This window comes from Lactuca virosa, chromosome 8, assembly GCF_052849685.1.
Source record: "Lactuca virosa cultivar CGN04683 chromosome 8, Lactuca_virosa_CGN04683_v6, whole genome shotgun sequence".
Taxonomy (NCBI): Eukaryota; Viridiplantae; Streptophyta; class Magnoliopsida; order Asterales; family Asteraceae; genus Lactuca; species Lactuca virosa.
Window position 1 is genome coordinate 317,366,975 of NC_136433.1, and position 21,549 is coordinate 317,388,523.

At 37.4% G+C, this 21,549-nt stretch overlaps 1 protein-coding gene across 4 annotated transcripts; it reads right to left on the reverse strand.

Moving 5' to 3' along the window:
* Positions 1-8,674: 8,674 nt before the first annotated feature.
* On the reverse strand, positions 8,675-14,722 carry LOC145134775 (midasin-like). 4 transcript variants are annotated; one of them, XM_079069608.1, is made up of 18 exons: positions 14,522-14,722; positions 14,286-14,342; positions 14,014-14,190; positions 13,802-13,927; positions 13,457-13,730; positions 12,950-13,160; positions 12,741-12,784; positions 12,599-12,660; positions 12,387-12,524; positions 11,811-11,948; positions 11,620-11,724; positions 11,083-11,548; positions 10,951-10,999; positions 10,787-10,856; positions 10,390-10,467; positions 10,205-10,282; positions 9,015-9,378; positions 8,675-8,922 (listed from the first exon to the last, which is right to left on the reverse strand). In XM_079069608.1, exons 1-6 carry the CDS (start codon positions 14,696-14,698, stop codon positions 13,075-13,077), a joined length of 897 nt encoding a protein of 298 aa, XP_078925734.1. In that variant the 5' UTR covers positions 14,699-14,722; the 3' UTR covers positions 8,675-8,922; positions 9,015-9,378; positions 10,205-10,282; positions 10,390-10,467; positions 10,787-10,856; positions 10,951-10,999; positions 11,083-11,548; positions 11,620-11,724; positions 11,811-11,948; positions 12,387-12,524; positions 12,599-12,660; positions 12,741-12,784; positions 12,950-13,074. The 4 variants fall into 4 exon arrangements, with proteins under 4 accessions (XP_078925734.1, XP_078925733.1, XP_078925736.1 ...); XM_079069607.1 differs by having other exon boundaries at positions 12,599-12,784; XM_079069610.1 differs by having other exon boundaries at positions 12,599-12,784; positions 12,950-13,170.
* Positions 14,723-21,549: the final 6,827 nt, after the last annotated feature.

A 21,549-nucleotide genomic window follows, 5' to 3' on the forward strand; every position in this document is an offset into this window, starting at 1 on the left:
AGACAGACGAAAACGGAGTCCGTATGAAGGAGTTACGAATTCTTCGCGGTCATTTAATAGTCTAATCTCCTCGTACTGTTAAATTTAAGATCGGTCGAGAATTAGCCGACAGAGTCTAAATGAAAGTTGTAGATCTTGTTTTTACCTACGCGTGGAATAAAAGAACGTCGAAAACGGAGCTCGTATGCGAAAGTTATGAATTTTTGAAAATCGGCTTATTTCCACGACGTGAAACTTCCTCCAGCCTCCTATAAATAGAAACGCCCCTCTCCTTCATTCCTCACACCTTAACCCTTCATTCCTCTCTCTATACTCTCTCTCTCTAAGCCCTAAAACCCCCAGGAAAGCCTAGGGAACCCCCTAGCACGAGGCGGAAGCCCCGGAGCGCCTGACGGCTCCGAAAAGAAGAGCCTCCGGCTCAGAAACTCTGCTTCGGCGGAGTCCGGTTTCCAAGGAAACCCGCTGTAAGTGAGCTATACCTACCCTATCTTTAGTATAACTTATGTTTTAATATAGTAACGTTATTAGGAACTTATAATAAGTATTTAGGCTATTATTATGAGTTATATAAGAGTGTTACTTAACGCTTATATAATAGTAGTAATAGCTAGACTATTAATTAGTCGCGGTTAACGTCAGACTAAACTCTAGTGGTATTGATACTAGGTTTTGTCAAGGGAAAATTGTTTTGAGATAACGAAGTGTTGTCCGAGTACCGAGTCACCACCTTACCAGGTGAGTGCATAGTTACTTTCATCTTACACATAGGTATGAAGTATTTAATATAAATTACATGCTATGTGTGCAGATTGTCTGTATACTTTCCGTCTATGCTGGGTGAAAGATTTTTATATATGTTTTAAATGATTTAAAATGTATATGTATTTTATATCTACAAAATGTGTTGGGTAAAACATGGGTAGATGAAATAGTTGCTGTGTGACAAAAACAAAATGATCAGAGGTGATATAGAACGTGAGATAAGGGTGAGAGGTGAACCATGAGAGAAACATTTTACCCAAGTGTTGGCCCCGTCGTCTAGCAGAGTATGGAAGACAACCACGGACTATTCTAGACAGTCCAGTAGAACACTAGCTGGCTCGCAACCTGTAGGTGTATTTGAACTGTGTATTCACCAGCTGTATTCTAAAAACCCATTGACATGTATTGCGAGTGGATTCTCGGAAACTATACTGTCGATAAACGAGATAACTATGGTGACTATGAAACTTAGTGTCTAAACCCTGGCGACTATGCGACGTAGTGCCTGTTGTATAAACCCTGGCGACTATGCGACGTAGTGCCTGTTGTATAAACCCTGGCGACTATGAGACTTAGTGCCTATATCCTGGCGACTATGCGACTTAGTGCCTGTAGAGTAAACCCTGACAACGATGGATTTCGTGCTCATTCCTTAGGATGATCCTTAGGAATGAATGAACGAGAATAACAAATTTTTAGGGTAGATCCTTAAGAGTAAAGAAGGTATTGGGGATGGGTAATTGGATTGATTGTTTGATGTTTAAACTTAATAATTATATTATTGTGGGTTGAAAACCCTATGTACTCACCAGGTTTCCCAACCTGACCCACTCCAGCTTATTTGTATCATAGGTGTCGATATGAAGCTACTTTACACTGAGAGATTTAAAAGAGATGGAGATCACTAGTGTAAATGAATGTAAGTTCTGTTTATGCTTATGTGTCTGTATTGACAATGACATCCCAAGGTTTTGAAAATAAATAAAAATACATTTCTTCGTAAATGCTTTGATAACGTATTTATCATGTTTTTCTGGGAACAAATTCCGCAACATTTTTATTAAAAGATGTACTCTGATTTTTATAAAGCATAAACAAAATCGGTGTTTTCTGGCCATGAAAATGGGGATGTCACACTTAACACCAACTCTGAATACAAGATCAACTCCCGACCCAAAATTTGAACCGATAAAGGTTGCTCTAGCCCATCTGCCAAAACGACTCCAACAGCCGTTCAATCCAACAGAGCTATCTCAACCAATCACATTGCATGCGTAATCACTAAGTTCGCTTCACTCCAAGCGAATACTACAAACCGATTTGTAGTTACACATCACCTCTGGCCCTTATATCGACCTATGATCTATCCAAAAACCAGGAACGTTGTGGCTCTCTCACAACCCAACAACCATTTCTAAGATAGTCCAAATTATCCTAGAGCATGCTACGAGAAAAGTCGTAGACTTTACACACTCCCTCAACCGCTTACCAACCTAGTGGATGCTATATCTACCATGCAGTCTTATAGCACTTCCATGCTGACTAGTGAATGCTACGGCACCCCACATTATTACAACACTCCCACACTGACTAGTGAATGCGACGGCACCCTGCAGTCTTACAACACTCCCACACTTGCCATGGGCTCGCCCCACGGTCTTTCCATGACAGTCATGATGCTGCTTGTAGTCAGGGGTCAGTGTCACAACTGGAAAAATTCTAGATCAATCAAGGTCTTAAATTCAACCATGTACCAGTAAATTCACAATGTAACTTAATGCAATGAAACTATAAATGTTGTAACTCCCGTGTTTCTGGGCTAAACATTAGTACAATGATGTAATAGTCTAGGTTAACCATTGTAACTCGTTTTAAAGTAATAAAGATATAATAAATTAATATAAAACTTTAGATAAACCCGATATCTAGGAATAAAATGGTAGTGGTCGTGACAAGGATTCCGGAGATATAAAGAACGTCGAAATCTGAGTTATAACGAAGAAGTTATGGCCTATAAAAGTTTCGTGACAAAAACGACACGAAGTTGTGTGTCGTAAAAAGTGAGTTTACAATAAAATGCTTTTTAGCCTTAGCGATCTAAACGAAAGTTGTATCATACGTTAAACCGAGAGCGTGCATAAAAAACATCCAAATCTAAATTCATATGATGAAGTTATGAATTTTCTAAGATTCGGCATTGTAGTGTATAGCCCGGAATTCGAATTATAGATCGAGCGATTTTAGCTGACACAACCTAAACGAGAATCGAAGATCTCGTCAATAGTAGTTCAACGGTAAAAAGACAGACAAAAACGGACGTCGTATGAAGAAGTTATGAATTTTTAACGGACTTTTCGTATCCCAGACTATTAAAAATATAACTTTAAAAATAAAGTCAAAATTAGTCAATGGAGTCTAAACGAAAGTCGTAGAGTATGGTCTCACCTACGCGTGGACATAATGAATGTTGAAAACGGAAATCGTATGCAAAATTTATGAATTTTTGAAGTTAAGGGTGCAATTTTCGAGGTGTGTCCGAAGGGGAACGCCCCGCGTACGAGAGAACGCCCCGCGTTCGCAGAAACTTGGTCCGGAGTCGGCCAAATAACACCTTCGCATGGCTGACACGTACGAATCTCGGAACACGAACATGTGCCTCGCTCCTCCGCCCCGCGTACGAGGGTACGCCCTGGGTTCTGGAACGCGTCGTGTCCTTCGCACGAACGCCTAGCGTACCGAAGGTCAGATTCCTCCTATAAATAGCATGTGAGGCTGGCCGAATTATTTTGCAAATTTACTCCGTCTTTCACTATCTACACTCTCTCAAGCCACTCTAAACCCCCCGAAGCTTAGGGAACCTCCCTAGCACTAGAAGAAAGCCCCGGAGCACCCGAAGTCTCCGAGAAAAGAGTTTTTTTTTTGGTTTGAAACTCTGCCCACGCAGAGCCCGGTTTTCAGCAAAAACTCGCGGTTTCGTCAAAGGAGATTATTTTAAGAAGCGAAGTGTTGTACGAATCACCACCTTATCTGGTGAGTTCATACCGCTACGTTTTCACTATCTTTTCATATTTTTAGGGGGGAATACAAGTAAAACACAAGGAATCTTGTGTTAATATCAAAACTATTCAAATAGTTTTCAATTGTCGTTTTTACTAAAATAAACATACTACTTTACTAGTTCGGGATTCAATACAAAAACGAATATATAAACTATAACAGGTATAGTTTATGAGTCATACATACGATTTTATCAATACAAAATGGTTTTTCTTTATTCTACACGTAACCATTAATATAGTATTGTGAGATATAATTCAAGTACTTATCTAAGTACCAACCAAGCCCTGGAATTATAACCAGAGTCTCCTGGAAGGAGAGCATGACACTTGTGTCTAGATCTATACGGGACTGACAATCCCGCACCTAAACTGTTATCTACAGTTAGGCCGGCAGGCCGGGGTTGACAAATGTCGTACCGATTCCGACCCCTCAAGAACGTCGTATTCATACCATCTTAGGTCATCAAGCATGGTTATAATTGTTGGGTTTTAAGTACTATAACACTCTTATGGTGCACATACAACCCTTGATGCTTTGGATCTAAGTTTTCTCTAATTATACATCCAATTTCATTTTCCAAAGCATATATCAGATCAAGTACACACCACTTATAGTTATGGGTTTAGACACCTAATCCAACAGTCTCCCACTTGGATAAGTCTAATAACTATAACTGCCAATGTAACTTCAAAAACCGATTAGCAATCGTAGCTCTCAAAAGCCGCTGTCGAACTCTGACCTAGTCAATGACGCGTCCTTTAGATAAGGGATCATATAATCCTCTATTCTTCAATATATCATGCAGAAAATACATGGAACATAGTCATACTTACTGTCCAACATATTGTTTCCCGATTTCTGATTTGTTCGACATAGAACTTAATTTAACACATCAATTGATTCCTGACCGGGCCCGACACATAAGTCAAAACAAAATCATCGAGGGGCCCAAGAAATCGCTTTTAATCCTCCTAGGATAAAAGGAACAAATAAACTTCGACTTATATGCCCTTACTAATTACTTGTTAAATTATACACAGCAGCACGTTTTATAACATCAAGTTAATGATGCGTTTTCATACTATCAATGCACAACCAACTCGTAATCAACAACTCATATATCTTGGTTTGAAGACTATACGATATTATCGTCTCACAATCACTCGAGATAAATTCCGTGAAGTGATTCATGTGAGCGTGGGTTTAATCCAATACTCAAATCTTATTTCAGGAGCACTCATGAATGTTGTAGCAAACTTTTGCTATGTCTAAACACTTTAGACAATCTACAAGCCAATTTATGACAGTCTTGTCTCATTACCTACTTCCAAAGTATGATCGACTGTGGATGGTTTGAATAATCTTATTATTCTGGAAGTCAAAACATGCAAAATGAAACAATAGTAAACAATTGACACAAGATAGTAACTTTACTCATAAATAAAACTCCTTTTATTTAATTACCAAATCATCGAGGGGCCCAAGAAATCGCTTTTAATCCTCCTAGGATAAAAGGAACAAATAAACTTCGACTTATATGCCCTTACTAATTACTTGTTAAATTATACACAGCAGCACGTTTTATAACATCAAGTTAATGATGCGTTTTCATACTATCAATGCACAACCAACTCGTAATCAACAACTCATATATCTTGGTTTGAAGACTATACGATATTATCGTCTCACAATCACTCGAGATAAATTCCGTGAAGTGATTCATGTGAGCGTGAGTTTAATCCAATACTCAAATCTTATTTCAGGAGCACTCATGAATGTTGTAGCAAACTTTTGCTATGTCTAAACACTTTAGACAATCTACAAGCCAATTTATGACAGTCTTGTCTCATTACCTACTTCCAAAGTATGATCGACTGTGGATGGTTTGAATAATCTTATTATTCTAGAAGTCAAAACATGCAAAATGAAACAATAGTAAACAATTGACACAAGATAGTAACTTTACTCATAAATAAAACTCTTTTTATTTAATTACCAAATGTCAATTACATTTTTATCTATTACAAGTTTCTAAACAGCTATCTCATCACTAAAACTAATATCGTCCTTCAGCCCGATACTCCTAGCATGCTGCAAGTGCTTAACCCTACTCAGTCCCTTCGTAAGGGGATCTACTGGGTTCTCCTCTGACGATACCCTCTTCACTACGAGCAACCCTTCTACTCGATGTTTTATGAAGTGATATTTTCTGTCGATGTGCCTGGATCTGCCATGATCCCTTGGTTCCTTGGTTAAGGCGACTGCACCCTCGTTATCACAGAAAATCTTCATAGGCTCCTTTACAGTTGGTACAACCCCAAGGTCTCCGATGAAGTTCTTCAGCCATATTACCTCCTTCGACGCTTTGATGGCTGCTATGTATTCTGATTCGCACGTTGAATCAGCTACAGTCTTCTGTTTGGAACTTTTCCATGTTACTGCTCCTCCATTTAGAGTAAATACCCAGCCCAACTAAGAGCGGAAATTCTCTTTGTCGGTCTGAAATCTGGCGTCACTATACCCTGTCACTCTCAAGTCATCACTCCCACCGAGGGTAAGGACCCAGTCCTTCGTCCTCCGCAAGTCCTTCGTCCTCCGCATGTACTTAAGAATGTTCTTTACTGCAGTCCAGTGAGCTTTACCAGGATTCCCTTGATATTTGCTGACCATGCTCTAAGCAAATGCCACATCAGGGCGAGTACATGTCATATCATATATGATCGAGCCAACTGCGGAAGTATATGGTATTCGACTCATTTCTGCTATTTCGGCATCGATACTCGGACTCTGAGTCTTACTCAGTTTGGTATTGCTCTGGATAGGCAATTCACCTTTCTTGGAATTCTCCATGCCGAAACGTTTCAACAACTTATCCAAGTAGGTACTCTGACTAAGTCCTATTAGTCTTTTACTCTTATTTCTCAATATCCTTATCCCTAGAATGTAAGCAGCTTCTCCGAGGTCCTTCATAGCGAAACACTTTCCAAGCCAGGACTTAACCTCCTGTAAGGTTGGAATGTCATTTCCTATGAGAAGTATGTCATCTACATACTACACCAGAAAGCTAACTACACTCCCACTAGCCTTGACATACACACAGGACTCATCCTCTCTTCTCGAAAATCCAAACTCTTTGACTTTCTCATCGAAACAAAGATTCCATCTGCGAGATGCTTGTTTCAATCCATAAATGGATTTCTCAAGATTACACACTCTATTAGGGTATTTTGCATCGAAAAAACCCTCTGGCTAACTCATGTAAACATCTTCAGCCAACTTTCCATTTAGGAAAGCGGTTTTGACATCCATTTTCCATATTTCATAATCATGAAATGCAGCAAATTGCTAGCATAACCCTTATAGATTTAATCTTTGCTACTGGTGAGAAGGTCTCGTCATAGTCAACTCTATGAGTTTGAGTAAAGCCCTTCGCAACCAATCGTGTCTTATATGTGTGTACTTTCCCATCCATGTCAGTCTTCTTCTTGAAGATCCATTTGCACCCGACCGTCTTACGACCTGGTACATTGTCAACCAAGTTCCAAACTTGATTGTCATACATGGACTGAATCTCGTTGTCCATTGCCTCTTTCCATTTTGCTGACTCGGAGCCTGGCATGGCTTCCTTGTAGTTAGATGGCTCATCCAAATTTACCAGTGTACTATCACTAATAAACGTATCACCTTCCGTAGTTATATGAAAACCATAAAATTCTGGTGCCATCCTAACTCGAGAGGAACGTCGAAGAGGTAATGACTCGTCAACAGGTTCAACAGGAGTCTCCTCCTTGGGTTGAGCGCTAGTGTTTGAGGTTCCTTCATCACTTAACTCTTGAAGCTCTTCAAGGTCAATTTGCCTCCCACTGTCCTCTTGGCATATGAGTTCTCTTTCACGAAAAACCCCTCTCCTCGCAATGAAGACAACATTGTCACTCGGTCTATAGAAGAGATATCCAAAGGACTTCTGTGGGCAGCTGATGAAAATACAACGCTCACTATGAGGTTCGAGCTTGTCGTGAGTTTCTCGTCTTACGAAAGCCTCGCAATCCCAAACCTTGATGTGTGTTAACGAGGGAACCTTCCCTGTCCACATTTCGTGAGGTGTTTTTGGTAACCTTCTTAGTTGGGAGTAGATTAAGGATATGGGCAGCAGTCTCTAAGGCATAACTCCAGAATGAGATAGGTAACGAAGCTCGACTCATCATGGAATGAACCATATCCAACAAGGTTTGATTGCGCCTCTCAGCCACACCATTAAGATGTGGTGTCCTAGGTGGCGTCAATTGTGAAACAATTCCACACTCCTTAAGATAGTCGTGGAACTCGATACTAAGATACTCTCCACCTCGATCGGATCGAAGCATCTTTATCTTCCTGCCCAGCTGATTCTCCACTTCTTGTTTAAACTCTTTGAACTTTTCAAAGGTTTCTGACTTGTGCTTGATTAAGTAGACATAACCATATCTTGCTATAATCATCAGTAAAAGTCACATAGAAGCGGTTAGCATCCCTTATGGCAGATCTGAAGGGTCTACACACATCGGTGTGTATGAGATTCAACAAACCCTCACCTCTTTCACAAGTACCAGTGAAAGGTGACTTGGTCATCTTTCCAAGCAAACAGGATTAGCATGTGTCATCCGACTTTAAGTCAAATGACTCCAACACTCCAGCCTTTTGGAGTTGGGCTATGCGCTTCTTGTTAACATGTCCAAGACGACAATGCCACAAGCATGCTTTGTCCAAACCATTGGACGAATCAATATGCAATACATTATTTCCTAAGTTGTCTACAACCATCACAGTTTCATATATACCATTACAAGACAATGCTTCAAAATAAAAGATACCATTATAAAAAGCATTTATAGAACCAATTTCATTATTAAATGAAAATCTAAAACCTTGTTTATACAAACCATGAAAAGAAATAATGTTCCTTTCCATATCTGACGAGTAGCAACAATTATTCAAATCTAACTCTAGCCCACTACTAAGAAATAAAGAATAAACTCCAATCTTGGTGACAGGCGACACTTTCCTATTCCCCATGATCAGGTTCATCTTCTCGTGCTCCACATCCCTACTTCTTTTTAGACCCTACAAATCAGAACAAATGTGAAAACCACATCCTGTATCCGGGACCCAAGAATTAGCATGTGATGAGTTATTAGAATGAATAGTATAAATACTTGCGAATGTGGGCTTTATCTTCCCATCCTTGATGTCTTGCAAGTATTTGGGGCAGCTTCGTTTCCAGTGCCCTTTGTCGTGACAGTAGAAGCAATCTGCTTCTTTTGGATTGGAAGAGGAAGCAACAGAACCACCTTTGGACCCACTAGAAGAGGATCCATCACCATACTTTCCCTTGTGATTCTTTGAAGGAGCTTTCCTTTTCTTCCCTTTACCATGTCCAATTGCCAGGACAGGGGCAGCAGTAGTGGTAGGAGTGGGAACAACAAATTTGCCTTTCAAACTACTTTCAGCAGTTCTCAGTAGGCCTTGAAGCTTGCTAAGAGTGACTTCCTCCTTGTTCATATAATAAGTCATACGAAACTGATCATAACAAGAAGGCAAAGAGTATAGGATAATGTAAATAGCAAACTCTTCATCGAAGTTGACATTCAACTCACTACTAGAAAAACAGCCTTTTACGACGCGCAATACGTGTCGTAAAACGCTCAGACGACACGCAAATGCGTGTCAAGGAAGGCCCTGTCATAACGAGAGACGACACGCTTTTGCGCGTCGTCTATTTACGACGCGCATTTACGACGCACAATTACGACACACATTTATGACGCGCGTTTACGACACGCATTGCGTGTCAAGTAAGGCCCTGTCATAAAGGAAGATGACACACATTTGCGTGTCGTAACCTTACGACGCGCCTTTACGACTCACAATGCGTATCATTAAATCTACTATCATAAACGAAGATGACACGCATTTACATGTCATAAATTCCAGCTGCCAGTGACTATACACCTTTATGACGTGCATCTACGTACGCATTTACAACATGAATACACATAATAAAAAAACAAATATATACCAAAACATTCAATTTCATTTAAATGTCAAACACGTTACCTAACATTACATGTCAAACAACACTACATGTCAACACTAATAACACTTAAAAACATGTTTTTTCCTACATTTGGAGCACCCACTATTCCTATATCAGTAACCAACTTTAAGTCCAATTCCAACCACTTGTAAAAGAACAACATTAGAAGTGATTAATGATTCAGTGTAATGGAAATTGATTGAATGATTTAAAAAATTGAAAATGAACCTAGAGAGAACAGGTGTCTGAGCTTTGAAAGCATGGAGATAATATTAATAATAAGTTGGAAATAATATTAATATTTAATACCTCTCTGGGTGATCACCATCAGTCAACCTTCCATCATCCAACATTTGAAGCAAAGTATGTGTAATGCTATGTATAATGCTAGCAAATCCAATATTGAACAAGTTGTATTCATATATTTTATCATAATCACCAAAAACTATGTGTAATGCTAGCAAATCCAAATTAAAAGATAGAGATATTCATACCTGTCCCATAAACTGCCCTCCATACACTTTAGCAGATTTTGGAGCTCCTTTTAAGGTGAGTCCTCTGATTGTGTTCACCTTCACAAATAAAGACTTGATAACTTGAACATAATGCATGGAAAATAACTTTAATATCCACAGGTAAATACTTGATATGCCTCACTTTCTGCATATGGAAGTATGATGATATGCCCATCCATGTCTCAAGGTTCATCAAGTTGAACCTTGAGATGTCACATGAAAATGGCAACATTTCCTTAAGTCCATGATTTTCCTATTTTATGATTCTTAAAGGGTATTTTTGATATTGATTGAAAGTAAACACTTGTATTAAATTACAACATACAAAAAACTACAAATTGAGAATCAGATGAGATGAAATGAAAATAAAACGTACCTGATGAATGTTGAGTTCATTAAGGTGAATCTGGGCATATGCTCTGTCTTTAGCCAAAGCAGTGATATCACTGTCAAGGTCAAATGCCAAAAAAAACATATTTTTAAGTTTTAACAAAAATGCATGTATATTACAGTGAAGTAAGTAGAGTTTTAAATATTTACCTTCTGCAGTATATATCCAGCAATGAGTCATTCTCATCCACTATAGGAGCTGCACTCAGGAAGTAAGTGATAAAATGTATAACTAAGCTTCTGTAGACAAATAACGAATAGTAATAGTAAGCGAATACTCACCAATGTATCTTAAAAATGATGATTCCCATACATTAAAAGTATGTATGTATGTATCTCCCTCCAAACACAATTACCACACACACAATTCCCCTGTATTTTCCTACATAAAAATAAGCCCTCTCTCTCTCTCTCTCTGACTAAGCTACCACTGCTACCACTACCACTACAAGCGCTGCTCTACACCACCAGCCACACATTAAATTTAGATGTGCCCAAAAGCTCTCTCTCTCTCTCTCTCTCTCTTTGTACCCTCCACTCAGCTCACCTCACAATTAGAGAAAAATTTGAGCCATCTACTTTACTAGTTTTTTTGGGGATTTTAAGGATCCTAGGTAGCATGCAGAATCACACCCTGCCACATCACAAGTAGTAACAAAAAGAAAACAAAGGAAGGAATGCTAAGCATTCGCTGTCTCTCTCTTTCTTTTTGAGCAGCTGCTTCTTCTGCATATAGATCCTTGTTGTCCTGTTGTGCACAAACAAACCATCCATCATATCATAATTCATATATTTATATTTATATTTATATAACATTACTTGTGCTGAAAACTCTTTGGACTGCACAAGGAAATCCCATATGTGGTTCTTAAATGTAGAAAGGTCGGATCTCGACTCAAACAGTCCATTCACAAATTTCGCAACCTGAAAGAATTACATTACATCCATCCATCAGATATCTAAATATAACATAAATAAACAAACATCACTTGTAGTTTTAGTTTTTATACCTCAGATGCTGGAATATTTGGAAAAGAGGCACCAAGAAGCTTAATAGTGTACTCTCTCACAAGCATCCCGTTGTTTGGATACGGATACAAAACAGTTGACGCGTCCTACAAATGCTCAGTCAATGACCCAGATTCCACCTACAATTAATTGCCATGTCAACATATATCATAGTCCTATATACTTGAATATGATTCAAATAAAAAGTACACTAGAGATGATATACATACTATAAGTTGAAACCTGTGAATACAACCTTGTACACAAAGGTTTAATCAGAATTGCACTCTGGTAAGAAGGGAACAGAAAAAAGAGCAGAGCAAAACAGAAACAGTGAACAGGGAAGAATGAAACGTGAACGGGGGAAGGAACGGTTTTGGGAAAATCGCTTGTTCACCAAGCTTTATTAGAAACAAGAACGTAAAAACTAAAACTAAAATACTTCTACTTATCCCCCTATATATATACTAAAAGAGTTAGACTCCTAAAACAACTCAAAAACGTTTAAAAAACTAAATATTCCAAAAATACCCCTGGGACTCTTTTTGTCCCAGAATCTGAATTAAGCCAACACATACCAGGCAGAATAAGTGCTGCAGCACCAACACATGCAGCTTAAATCCCGGTTTATGGAAAGTGTCGGTCAGCACAACTAATATTTCTTGCACAATCAGCACAAAATAAGACCGGTAGAATTGATTACAAAACTCCGAGTTCTGCAATCAAAATCAAATCAAAAATATGAAATAAAACAGATTAAAAGAGCGAGGTTTTTTCGTAGTGGTAGTACCTGAAAGTTTTTAAGCATCTCCAACTTGTGATAAAATATTCGCTTACTAGTACAATAGAAACCTGCAATTAGATAACAAGAAGTGTTATAATTGAGTAAACCTATTAGAAGCTTCTGTGGCTGAGGAAAGTGACAACTCAGCTGATGAACATGAACTTGCAATCTCCATTGCCCCAAGAGTAACACCTGCATATCAATCACACAAACATTCCAGTACAATCATTAAGAGAACCAAAACCCCAAAGGAAGCATGAGCTTCATGGTTTCTATTAGCAAAAAAGTACAGAAAACATGTGAATTTAATCATTTATATATTGAAATGTGATAAATATGATGAATGATAAAACTTACAGGCAAACGATCCCAAACAAGGCAAGCATCATTTGGTTTGAGGTGATAATAAGAGGATCCAAAAGCAACAGCAGCCACACCGATGTAAAAGCATGTCCAACCACAAAGCTCACCTTGTAGACTTGTTATCTAAATTTGGTAATTTGCTTATTTGCACATTTCTCAAATATTGTCCTTATAATCTTTTGATGCAGAAAAAGCATTTGGAAACCTGAGAGCAACTTTGAACAACAAATTCACAAAATGTCCATCAATTTCTATTTTAATTTACTATCTACACTTATTTTTTCTCATGAAAATTTCCATCAATTTCTATTTTAAAAACAATGGATGGATTTATATAAGTAGTATCAGATTAGAGACTTTCAGCATTCCCTATACATCAACTTCTTGAACATTTTTATACATTTGACCTCAATTACACAATCTTCAACCATATCTCCATTTAAGTCAAGATGTTTAAATAAAAGCAGCATGTATATTCAGAAAAATGTAATATCCAATCACCATTTTTCAAAGCTGTGATAAAAACTCCTTCTACAAAGGAAAAAACCATCCCATCTGAAGCATTAATCTGACCATGAGCTGCTTCGAATTTTAAAGAGAATTTTTCCCATAATTTTATTTGTTTTTCCCCTAAAGGTCTTTTCCTTTTTACACCAGGCTTCTGCGTTCCAATTTTGACCACTGTACGAACACCCTTTTGTAAACCACTAAATAACACGTTCCAATTATTGTCACCGACTGATTTTCTTAATATGGCAAGAAAACTCTCATTGTCCTGCATTTGATCACCAAAAGACATCAGGGTTTAGTGTTTAAGTTTAGGTTTAGGGTTTAGATAGACTGTACCTTTAAGGAGAAGGTACTTCTAAAGAGACTTTCAAACTCCTGATAAAGAGGAAGGCATAGAAACTGTGCATTCATAGGTTTAAAACCTCCCAACAGATCTGCAACATCACTTTGCTGGCTCAAATTCTGCAGTATAAATTTGAGCAAAAATATATTATATGCTATTTATGTCATTGAAGAAAATTTAATCAGATTTTGTTAAAAAAACATACCAAAACTGTAAGTTTTTGACTAAGTCTTGCAGCCAGATTCTGTACTAAAGTTGTCTTTCCAGTACCAGTTTCACCAACCAAAATAACAGGCTCATTATACTTAACAGATCCAACCATTCTTTCAAGGATATGCAGTGAAGTACGAATCTCAACGAATGATTTGTTCACAGAAGATGACTATAAAAAGCACATTACACATATAAATAAAAGAAGCAAAAAGTATGATCATACATTTTTTTTTAAATATAATAATACTAAATAGTATAACTTACAGGTATACGTGTGCGTTGAAGAGTTACTCTGCCAATACGTATATCAGACCGCAAGTCCTGCAGATGTTTAATATATGATATTAATAAGAGTAACTAGATTTTCTGGTATCAATATATTATATCTCATGTTATAAGAAGAGAAATCTGAATATCAGGTTTATCAACAGGAAACAAAGTCTCAGCATCTGAAATTATATGGAGTTTGGAAAAGGGAAGAACTCACGAGTCACACTCACATTCCCCTGGATTGAGTTGTCTCTGTGGTGGGTTTGTATGGCACTGTATTCGCTTGCCAATCCCGGACTCCCGCCTCTGATTCCCTTCCTTGTATTCGCTTTACTGACCGGACCCTCAGCTCCGGAAACAACCATTCCATTTGTAACCCCACTTATCTGTTGCTCAATCTCATTCATCTGCTTAATCAAATCACCGGCAAACGTAACCTCTCACTATCACTATCACTAAAAAGTATCAAGTTATTATCCGTTTAATTTATAGTATTAGTAGTATTAAAAAAAAGTGCAAGATATTCAAATAAGTTCAAAACATAAAAATAAATCCAAAATAAAATATCAATTTAATTTTTATAATGTAATATTACAAGTAACAAATATTGCACTCAAAATGTTATTATGCAATTAAACAAACTTAAAATACATAATATTTAAAGTTAGTTGACCTTGGTGTTCTATTATTTGCTAAGACCAAAATGGTGTTAGTTTGTAGAGATTTAACACTCTAGAACCACAAACATAACTCGTCACATATAAATGACCTCCAATTGCATCACTCTTCACAACCTTTGTTATTGATGTCTTAGAAATCCTAGTTAGCCTAAGCTTAGGGATAGATAGACCATTTTACAGACATGTCCAATTAAACTATAGGCTACGAATGTTACAAAATTAGCTTAGTTACTAGACTCGATTATTAATTTCAGTTAATTCTCAGTTGGTGTTTTATTTTCACTCAATATCATATTATATCACTATGAATATATTGGTTTTTCAGTTTAACAAAATTCATTAAACATTTCAAATAACGATTCAAGATTATCTGAATGAGAAGATCAATACTATCCTAGTTGAGTTAATCAAGTGTTGTGCCAAGAAACAGAAACACTAGATATAAAAATGAAGAAACCCTAGTCAATGTAACTCTTAAGATTAAGAGACACTAATTGATTTAGGCCCTAAAATTAACAAAGAAGTTGTGCTAGCATCCATGCTTGTACAAGGAGATTAGAGAACTCACCAGTGAGTGTATACTTAGGAGCTAAGAAACTGATGGTGCCTACTACGCGTGTATGCAAAGAATCAAGAAAAGAAACATAAAAAAAAGAACTTAATTAATCGACTAACAAGAAGACTTACTGGATCAGTGATTTTATCTATATCAAAATTGATTTATTTCAACCTTTTACAAAGTCAAAAGCATCAAAACAAAATAAAACCCACCGATATTAGAATATGAATGAATTAGGGCTCACCAGAATATGAGATCTATCCATTCATGTAAATGTGCAGAGACATGCTCACTCTCAAGAGCCATGCAATGCTTATGCACAAAATCAACAGGGTTTTCGGCCCAAGGAGGAAGCTTAACACAATCGGACGTCATCGATGGAGAAGTGCATAGTCTCTCTCTCTCTCCTGAGTTCTGAGTACACACAAATCGATTGAACATCGATGGTCGGTGTGAGCGACGATTGAACATCGATAAAGACTTACATAACAGATGAACCTTCGATTAAACCTTCGATAAAGACTTGAAGATAAAGACTTATAGTTGCGTCGATGGTCGACGATTGAACATCGATGGTCGGCGTGAGCGGGAGTCGAGCAAAACCAGCGAATCGATTGAACACGGAGAACAGATTGAGGGAGGGTTATGTGATACGAACTTGAAACCCTAGTTCAAGCAATAGTCGATTTTATGGCCCTATGAATGTAAAGTGTTCGATATCTTGTGAGAAATGAAGCGACAGAGATCGATCTATGGAGGATGTGGGTCGTTCTTTGAGGGTTGAAAAAAACCCTAGATTCCTAGACTTTGTGAGGACGAGGTTTTCTACTTTTTAGATTCCTGCAAGGTATTAAGGAGTGGCGGAGAAGCGGATCGGAGAGAAGAGAGAATGAGGGAGAGGGGAGAGTAGACTGCGAAGATGAAAGATAGAAAGAAGGTAGAAGACGGGTTTTCAAAATTTTGGGGATTTCGTTTCCCCCTCTGCTAAACACGCGTTTCATTAAAATTATAAAGTGACAGGTATAAAGGGCGCGCGTTTAAAATAAAGCGCCCTCCGTGTTTTTAATTTCTTTTCTAGAGACTCTAATTTAAGGGCACACAATAATGCGTGACATAAATCCTTAAAATTTTTAAAGAGATGACACTTTTTTAATGTCACTCTCTTTTGCGTAACACAAATCAATGATTGTCGTGGTTTGCGCGTCGTAAAAGGGTCTTTTTCTTGTAGTGACTTCAGCAAGCGGTCCACAAACCTTTGCATCTTTTGCAAGTGGGTCGTGATAGACTCTCCATCCTTCATTTTTGTTGTTATCATGGAGGCAATGATTTCATATATTTCCTGTCGGGCACTTTGATGATACCTTTCCATCAAGTCTTGGTGCATCTCGAAAGGATAGTAGTCCTCATAGGACTTTTGGAGTTGAGTTGTCATAGTGGCAAGCATGATACACGACACCTTTGCCGCGTCCTTCTCATGAGCTCTATATTTAGCGACCTCTTCAGGAGTAGCAGTTGTTTCATCCACCTCCTTAAGCTCTTTATCGATGATATATTCCTTGTCCTCGTAACGAGTGACCATCCGAATGTTCTGAATCCAGTCATTGAAATTCGATCCATCGAAAATGACCCTCCCACACAAGTTCATGAGGGAGAAAGAGTCGGAGGGGTTGGAGCCAGAAGCGGTGTTGGAAGACATCTGAAAAGAAAGACAAAGTTTAGATTAGATAAGAATCCTTAACATAACACCCAAATGAAATATTAAGGCTAGGACCCAGCACAATATTTCACAATTCGGAAGAGGGATGTCGTAATCCAATTGCAAAATATTTGAAGGTAGGTAAATGATGATTTACAAATTTCCACCATGAAAAATGAAAAAGAGTATTAAGTTTTAAATGGATTGAAATTCCTAGATTCTTGGAGATTCATTGAACTTTTCAATGGCATGTTTAAATCTCAATTATGCCCTTCAAGTTTGTGATTGGGATACCGAGGATCACAAACAAGGTGTGAATAACCATGCAAATGTGCTTGGTACTCTTGAAGTCATTTATCACCTAATCAATGTGCCGGTTAACCACACACGCTCCATTGATCTATGATAAACATCAAGCTACCCTTTGCCACCCTTGCTAGTCCCAAATTAGTGTGTCGGTTAACCACACACGCTCCACTAACGACTTTGTAAGGTGCAAAGTGCAATTTCATGGAATAGCACCATTTTCACATTTTTCCTAAAGTAACTAAGATTGAGAATTTATAAAACATTTAGTTATTTTATAATTATCATTATATTTTTTAATGAGAATTAATTTCCTATCCTACCCGTTCGGCTAACAACCCTCCACCAATCAAGGAAGCGGTGGGTGAGAGTGGACACCCATTCAAACACCATTTTATAGGCAGTTTCCTTATGCCCCCTTATAGATCGGCTTCGTGAATGAGGTCTACTAACAATAATACTGACTTATCTTATACATATATATATAAGTATTAAAATTTTAATGTTATAATAGTATAATGTTTGAATTTTAAACTTTTAAAATTGTAAGGTTTTGAATTTTAATGTTTCATAAATGAGATTTTTCAAATTCCAAAACTTGAGGGCAAGTTTTGAGACTCTTTAAAACCTCTTGAATTCCATAACTTAAGGAGTTAATGTTTCAGACTTCATAACTTGAGGACAAGTTATGAGACTCTTCAAGAAACCATTAGATCAAATTTAACTAATAAAATTATCATATAATTTATTATTTACCAAATTGACCTAATTTAACTCACATAGCAAGAGAATTTAAATAAAATAATACAAATAATCAACTTATTATCTTAAAATTTAATAATTGTCTTTTCACTTGTCACACCCCAAAACCGGAACGGCGGAAACGTTCTGGGGTGGAGGACGTCATGTACAGTATCACAACAAAGCATAATAGTAAACAAGCAACAACATCCATTGCATTAATAGAGTAATTTTAATACAAGCGTGTTCTGTATAGTATGTAAGACACCAAAAATGAATAATCAAAATAAAAGATGTGTCTTGTATGTGCTCCATCTTCTCAAAAGCTTCATCGGTACCTGTCTACTGATGACCTGAGAATACAAGTTATTTTGAAAGAGTTTATCAGCATAACACTAGTGAGTTCATAAGTAATTAGTGTCATTACTTGTATGAAAATGTTTGTAACAACTTAGTATATATGTTCGTAGCTGTTTGTAAATGTTTGTAAATAGTTGAACTCTTTAGAAAATCCTATATTTTCTACTAAAATGTAGCCTTCTACCAAGACCCGACTGTTTGTATGTTTGTTCTTTTGTAGAGTAAGAGTTTTCCCCAGTGAAACTATCATTATGAAAATATAGTTTACTTAAATGTGTATGTGACAAGGTCACAGGGTAAATGTCATAAGAAAATAATGTTTTACCTCAGCAGTGACACTGCTGGTCATAAAGTGATGAAGTATAGACTCCTAGTAGTACTAAATGTACAGTACACCTCGGGGAGTCTAAAGAAAGTGAAAATGCAGACTCCAGGTGGTATTAAATGAACAGTACGCCTCGAAAAGTCTGTTTTGCCTTTAAATCTTAATTAGTTAATTAAAGGTTTGAATGTGAACTCGTATGTAACCATACTGATCGACAGCTGAATAACTGATGACCCTCCGGTGTCATATGTAGTGAGGTAACATTCTGTCACCCCTTGGCCTTATCGGCTGGGACTGTAGCTAGCAGTCAGGGTGTGGGAGTGTCTGTCCCGTATAGATCTATACACACAATGCCCGCTCTCCCTCCAGGAGACTCTGGTTACAAGGTGATACCACAATGAAGTATCGTATCGAGAAGTAGTATGTCACATTCTGTTTATAGTATTCAAAAGTTTTGTATAGTAGGTCATAGTATAGTAATGTTTTCTCTGTACTAGTGTATAGTATATCTTCTTGTGTAGTGTATAGTATGTTCTCTTGTATAGTGTATAATATGTTTTGTTTCTCAATGTAGTACTTATGTAGTGACTCGTAAATGTACTGACTCTTGTATGTATTGTTGTAGTAGTAATAGTGAGTAGTAATCCCTTAACTATACCTTTTATAGTTAAATAGTAATGTTGTTTGTATGCCTTCGTTACACAAAGGTACTGAACTGAGGTGAAGGCTTTTATATCCAACACACACACACACACACATATATATATATATATATATATATATATATATATATATATATATATATATATATATATATATATATATATATAAGTAAGAGTTCAACGACATTCGGACAAATAACAGGATACCCTAAGTCCACAACCAAACAAGGAACAGGAAATAAGGTGAGCTATCAGTCCTACGTCCTTCAAGTCTTACTTATATAAATATATTAGTGTAGATATGAGTTTGAAAATAATGTAAGTTTAAGAAGGTTTGAAAACAGTTTTAGCATCTAAAATAGTTTGATAAAGGGTTTTGAAGTGCCTGAAATCCATAAGTTTGATAACAACTTGAAAGTAATAGTAAATCTTTCTGTTTGTTCTAGTCATTAATCATATGTGATTAAAACAATGGCTAGAATGTTTCAACTTGTATTCCCCCCCCCCCTAAAAGCATTTAAAATCATTTCAAAGGTTGATTAAGGGGTATGAACTCACCTGAAATGAGTGATGCGAATGTAAGATCGGAAAAAGGATGCTAAGTGTCAAGTGAAGACTTGAGCACACACGGATCCTATTTAGCATATAAAGATACATATATGCAGGCAGTTAGTGCTTATACAACTAATTAAGAAGGGTAACACTCTCATAGACTAGAAAACACTCTTATAGAAGTGTTACTATCATAGATGATTACATGAAATGAGTGTATGGTTACCAAATGGGGCTTTTGGTCTAAGTCGTATGCTCTTAGGAGCTTTCGGTCCTAATGGTATTTGCGGTCCAAATGGTTCTCGGTCCAAAGGGTTCTCGGTTTTTAGGGTTTTCGGTCCATGAGGTTAAGACCGAAAACTCATGATATTTGGTGCATAAGGTGATTTTCAAGGGCTTTCAAGTATGTATAGGGGTTCTAAGTTTCATCCAAATCCTTATGTGAGTTTAAGGTCTTAAAGGCACCTTTCTTTAGGCTTTTCGGTCAAGGAAGATGCACTTGACCGAAAACAACTATTGTTCTTGAGAAATGGATGTTTTCAAGGCCCTAAATCAAGTATCCTTACTAGATAACAAGTATAGGAGATAGATACTTACAATATGGAAGCAAATAAGGGTGTTTTCGGCCCAAAACACTAGTGTGTGTTCTTGGTGTTCTTGGTGAAATGAAGAACACTTGAAGATCTATGAAAAAGAGAAGATTTCATGGATGAAATCATGTATAATTACTAGATGAAGTGTTGTATCAACAAATAAAGAGAAGAAACACTTACATTTTTGGAAGATTTGGAAGAAGCTCTTATGATACTTGAGAGAGAATGTGGGTGTTCTTGAGTTTGGAAGTAAGAAATGAGGGAGGAAGGAGTAAACTCATGCCTTAAGCATGAGTTCTCGGTCAAAGGGGAGTTCTCGGCCCAAACCCCTCATGTTTGGCCGTGAACACCTCATTAAGGTGTTAATTGTTTTATTTGTTCCCCAATAATCCTAGAAAATACTTCCTTTCATTTGTTTTCTCGAAAAATAAATATTAAAAATACCCAACCGGACTTTAAACCGAGCTAAAAATTAGCAGAAATGAATTTGACTTTTAATTGAAGTGCTAGACGGTAGAGTTTGATCAAATGGAAATTTCGGGTTGCCACATCATCCCCCCCCCCCCCCCCGTTAGAGGGAATTTCGTCCCGAAATTAGAGTTCAAGCAACTAAGTTATTACAAATAACTAAGTAAAAAGATGAGGATATTTCAGCTTAAACTGATCCTCGCGCTCCCAAGTGAATTCTGGTCCTCGCTTGGCGTTCCAGCGAACCTTCACTATCGGGATACGGCTTTGCTTGGTTCGTTTGACCTCTCGGTCCATGATCTGTACTGGTTCTTCC

Coding starts and splice junctions, on each gene's coding strand:
- LOC145134775 (XM_079069608.1), bottom strand. CDS start 14,698: ATGAATGAGATTGAGCAACAGATAAGTGGGGTTACAAATGGAATGGTT. Junction 14,191..14,285: donor TTCAACGCACACGTATACCT/GTAAGTTATACT, acceptor TGCTTTTTATAG/TCATCTTCTGTGAACAAATC. Junction 13,161..13,456: donor TATCACAGCTTTGAAAAATG/GTGATTGGATAT, acceptor AGTTGCTCTCAG/GTTTCCAAATGCTTTTTCTG.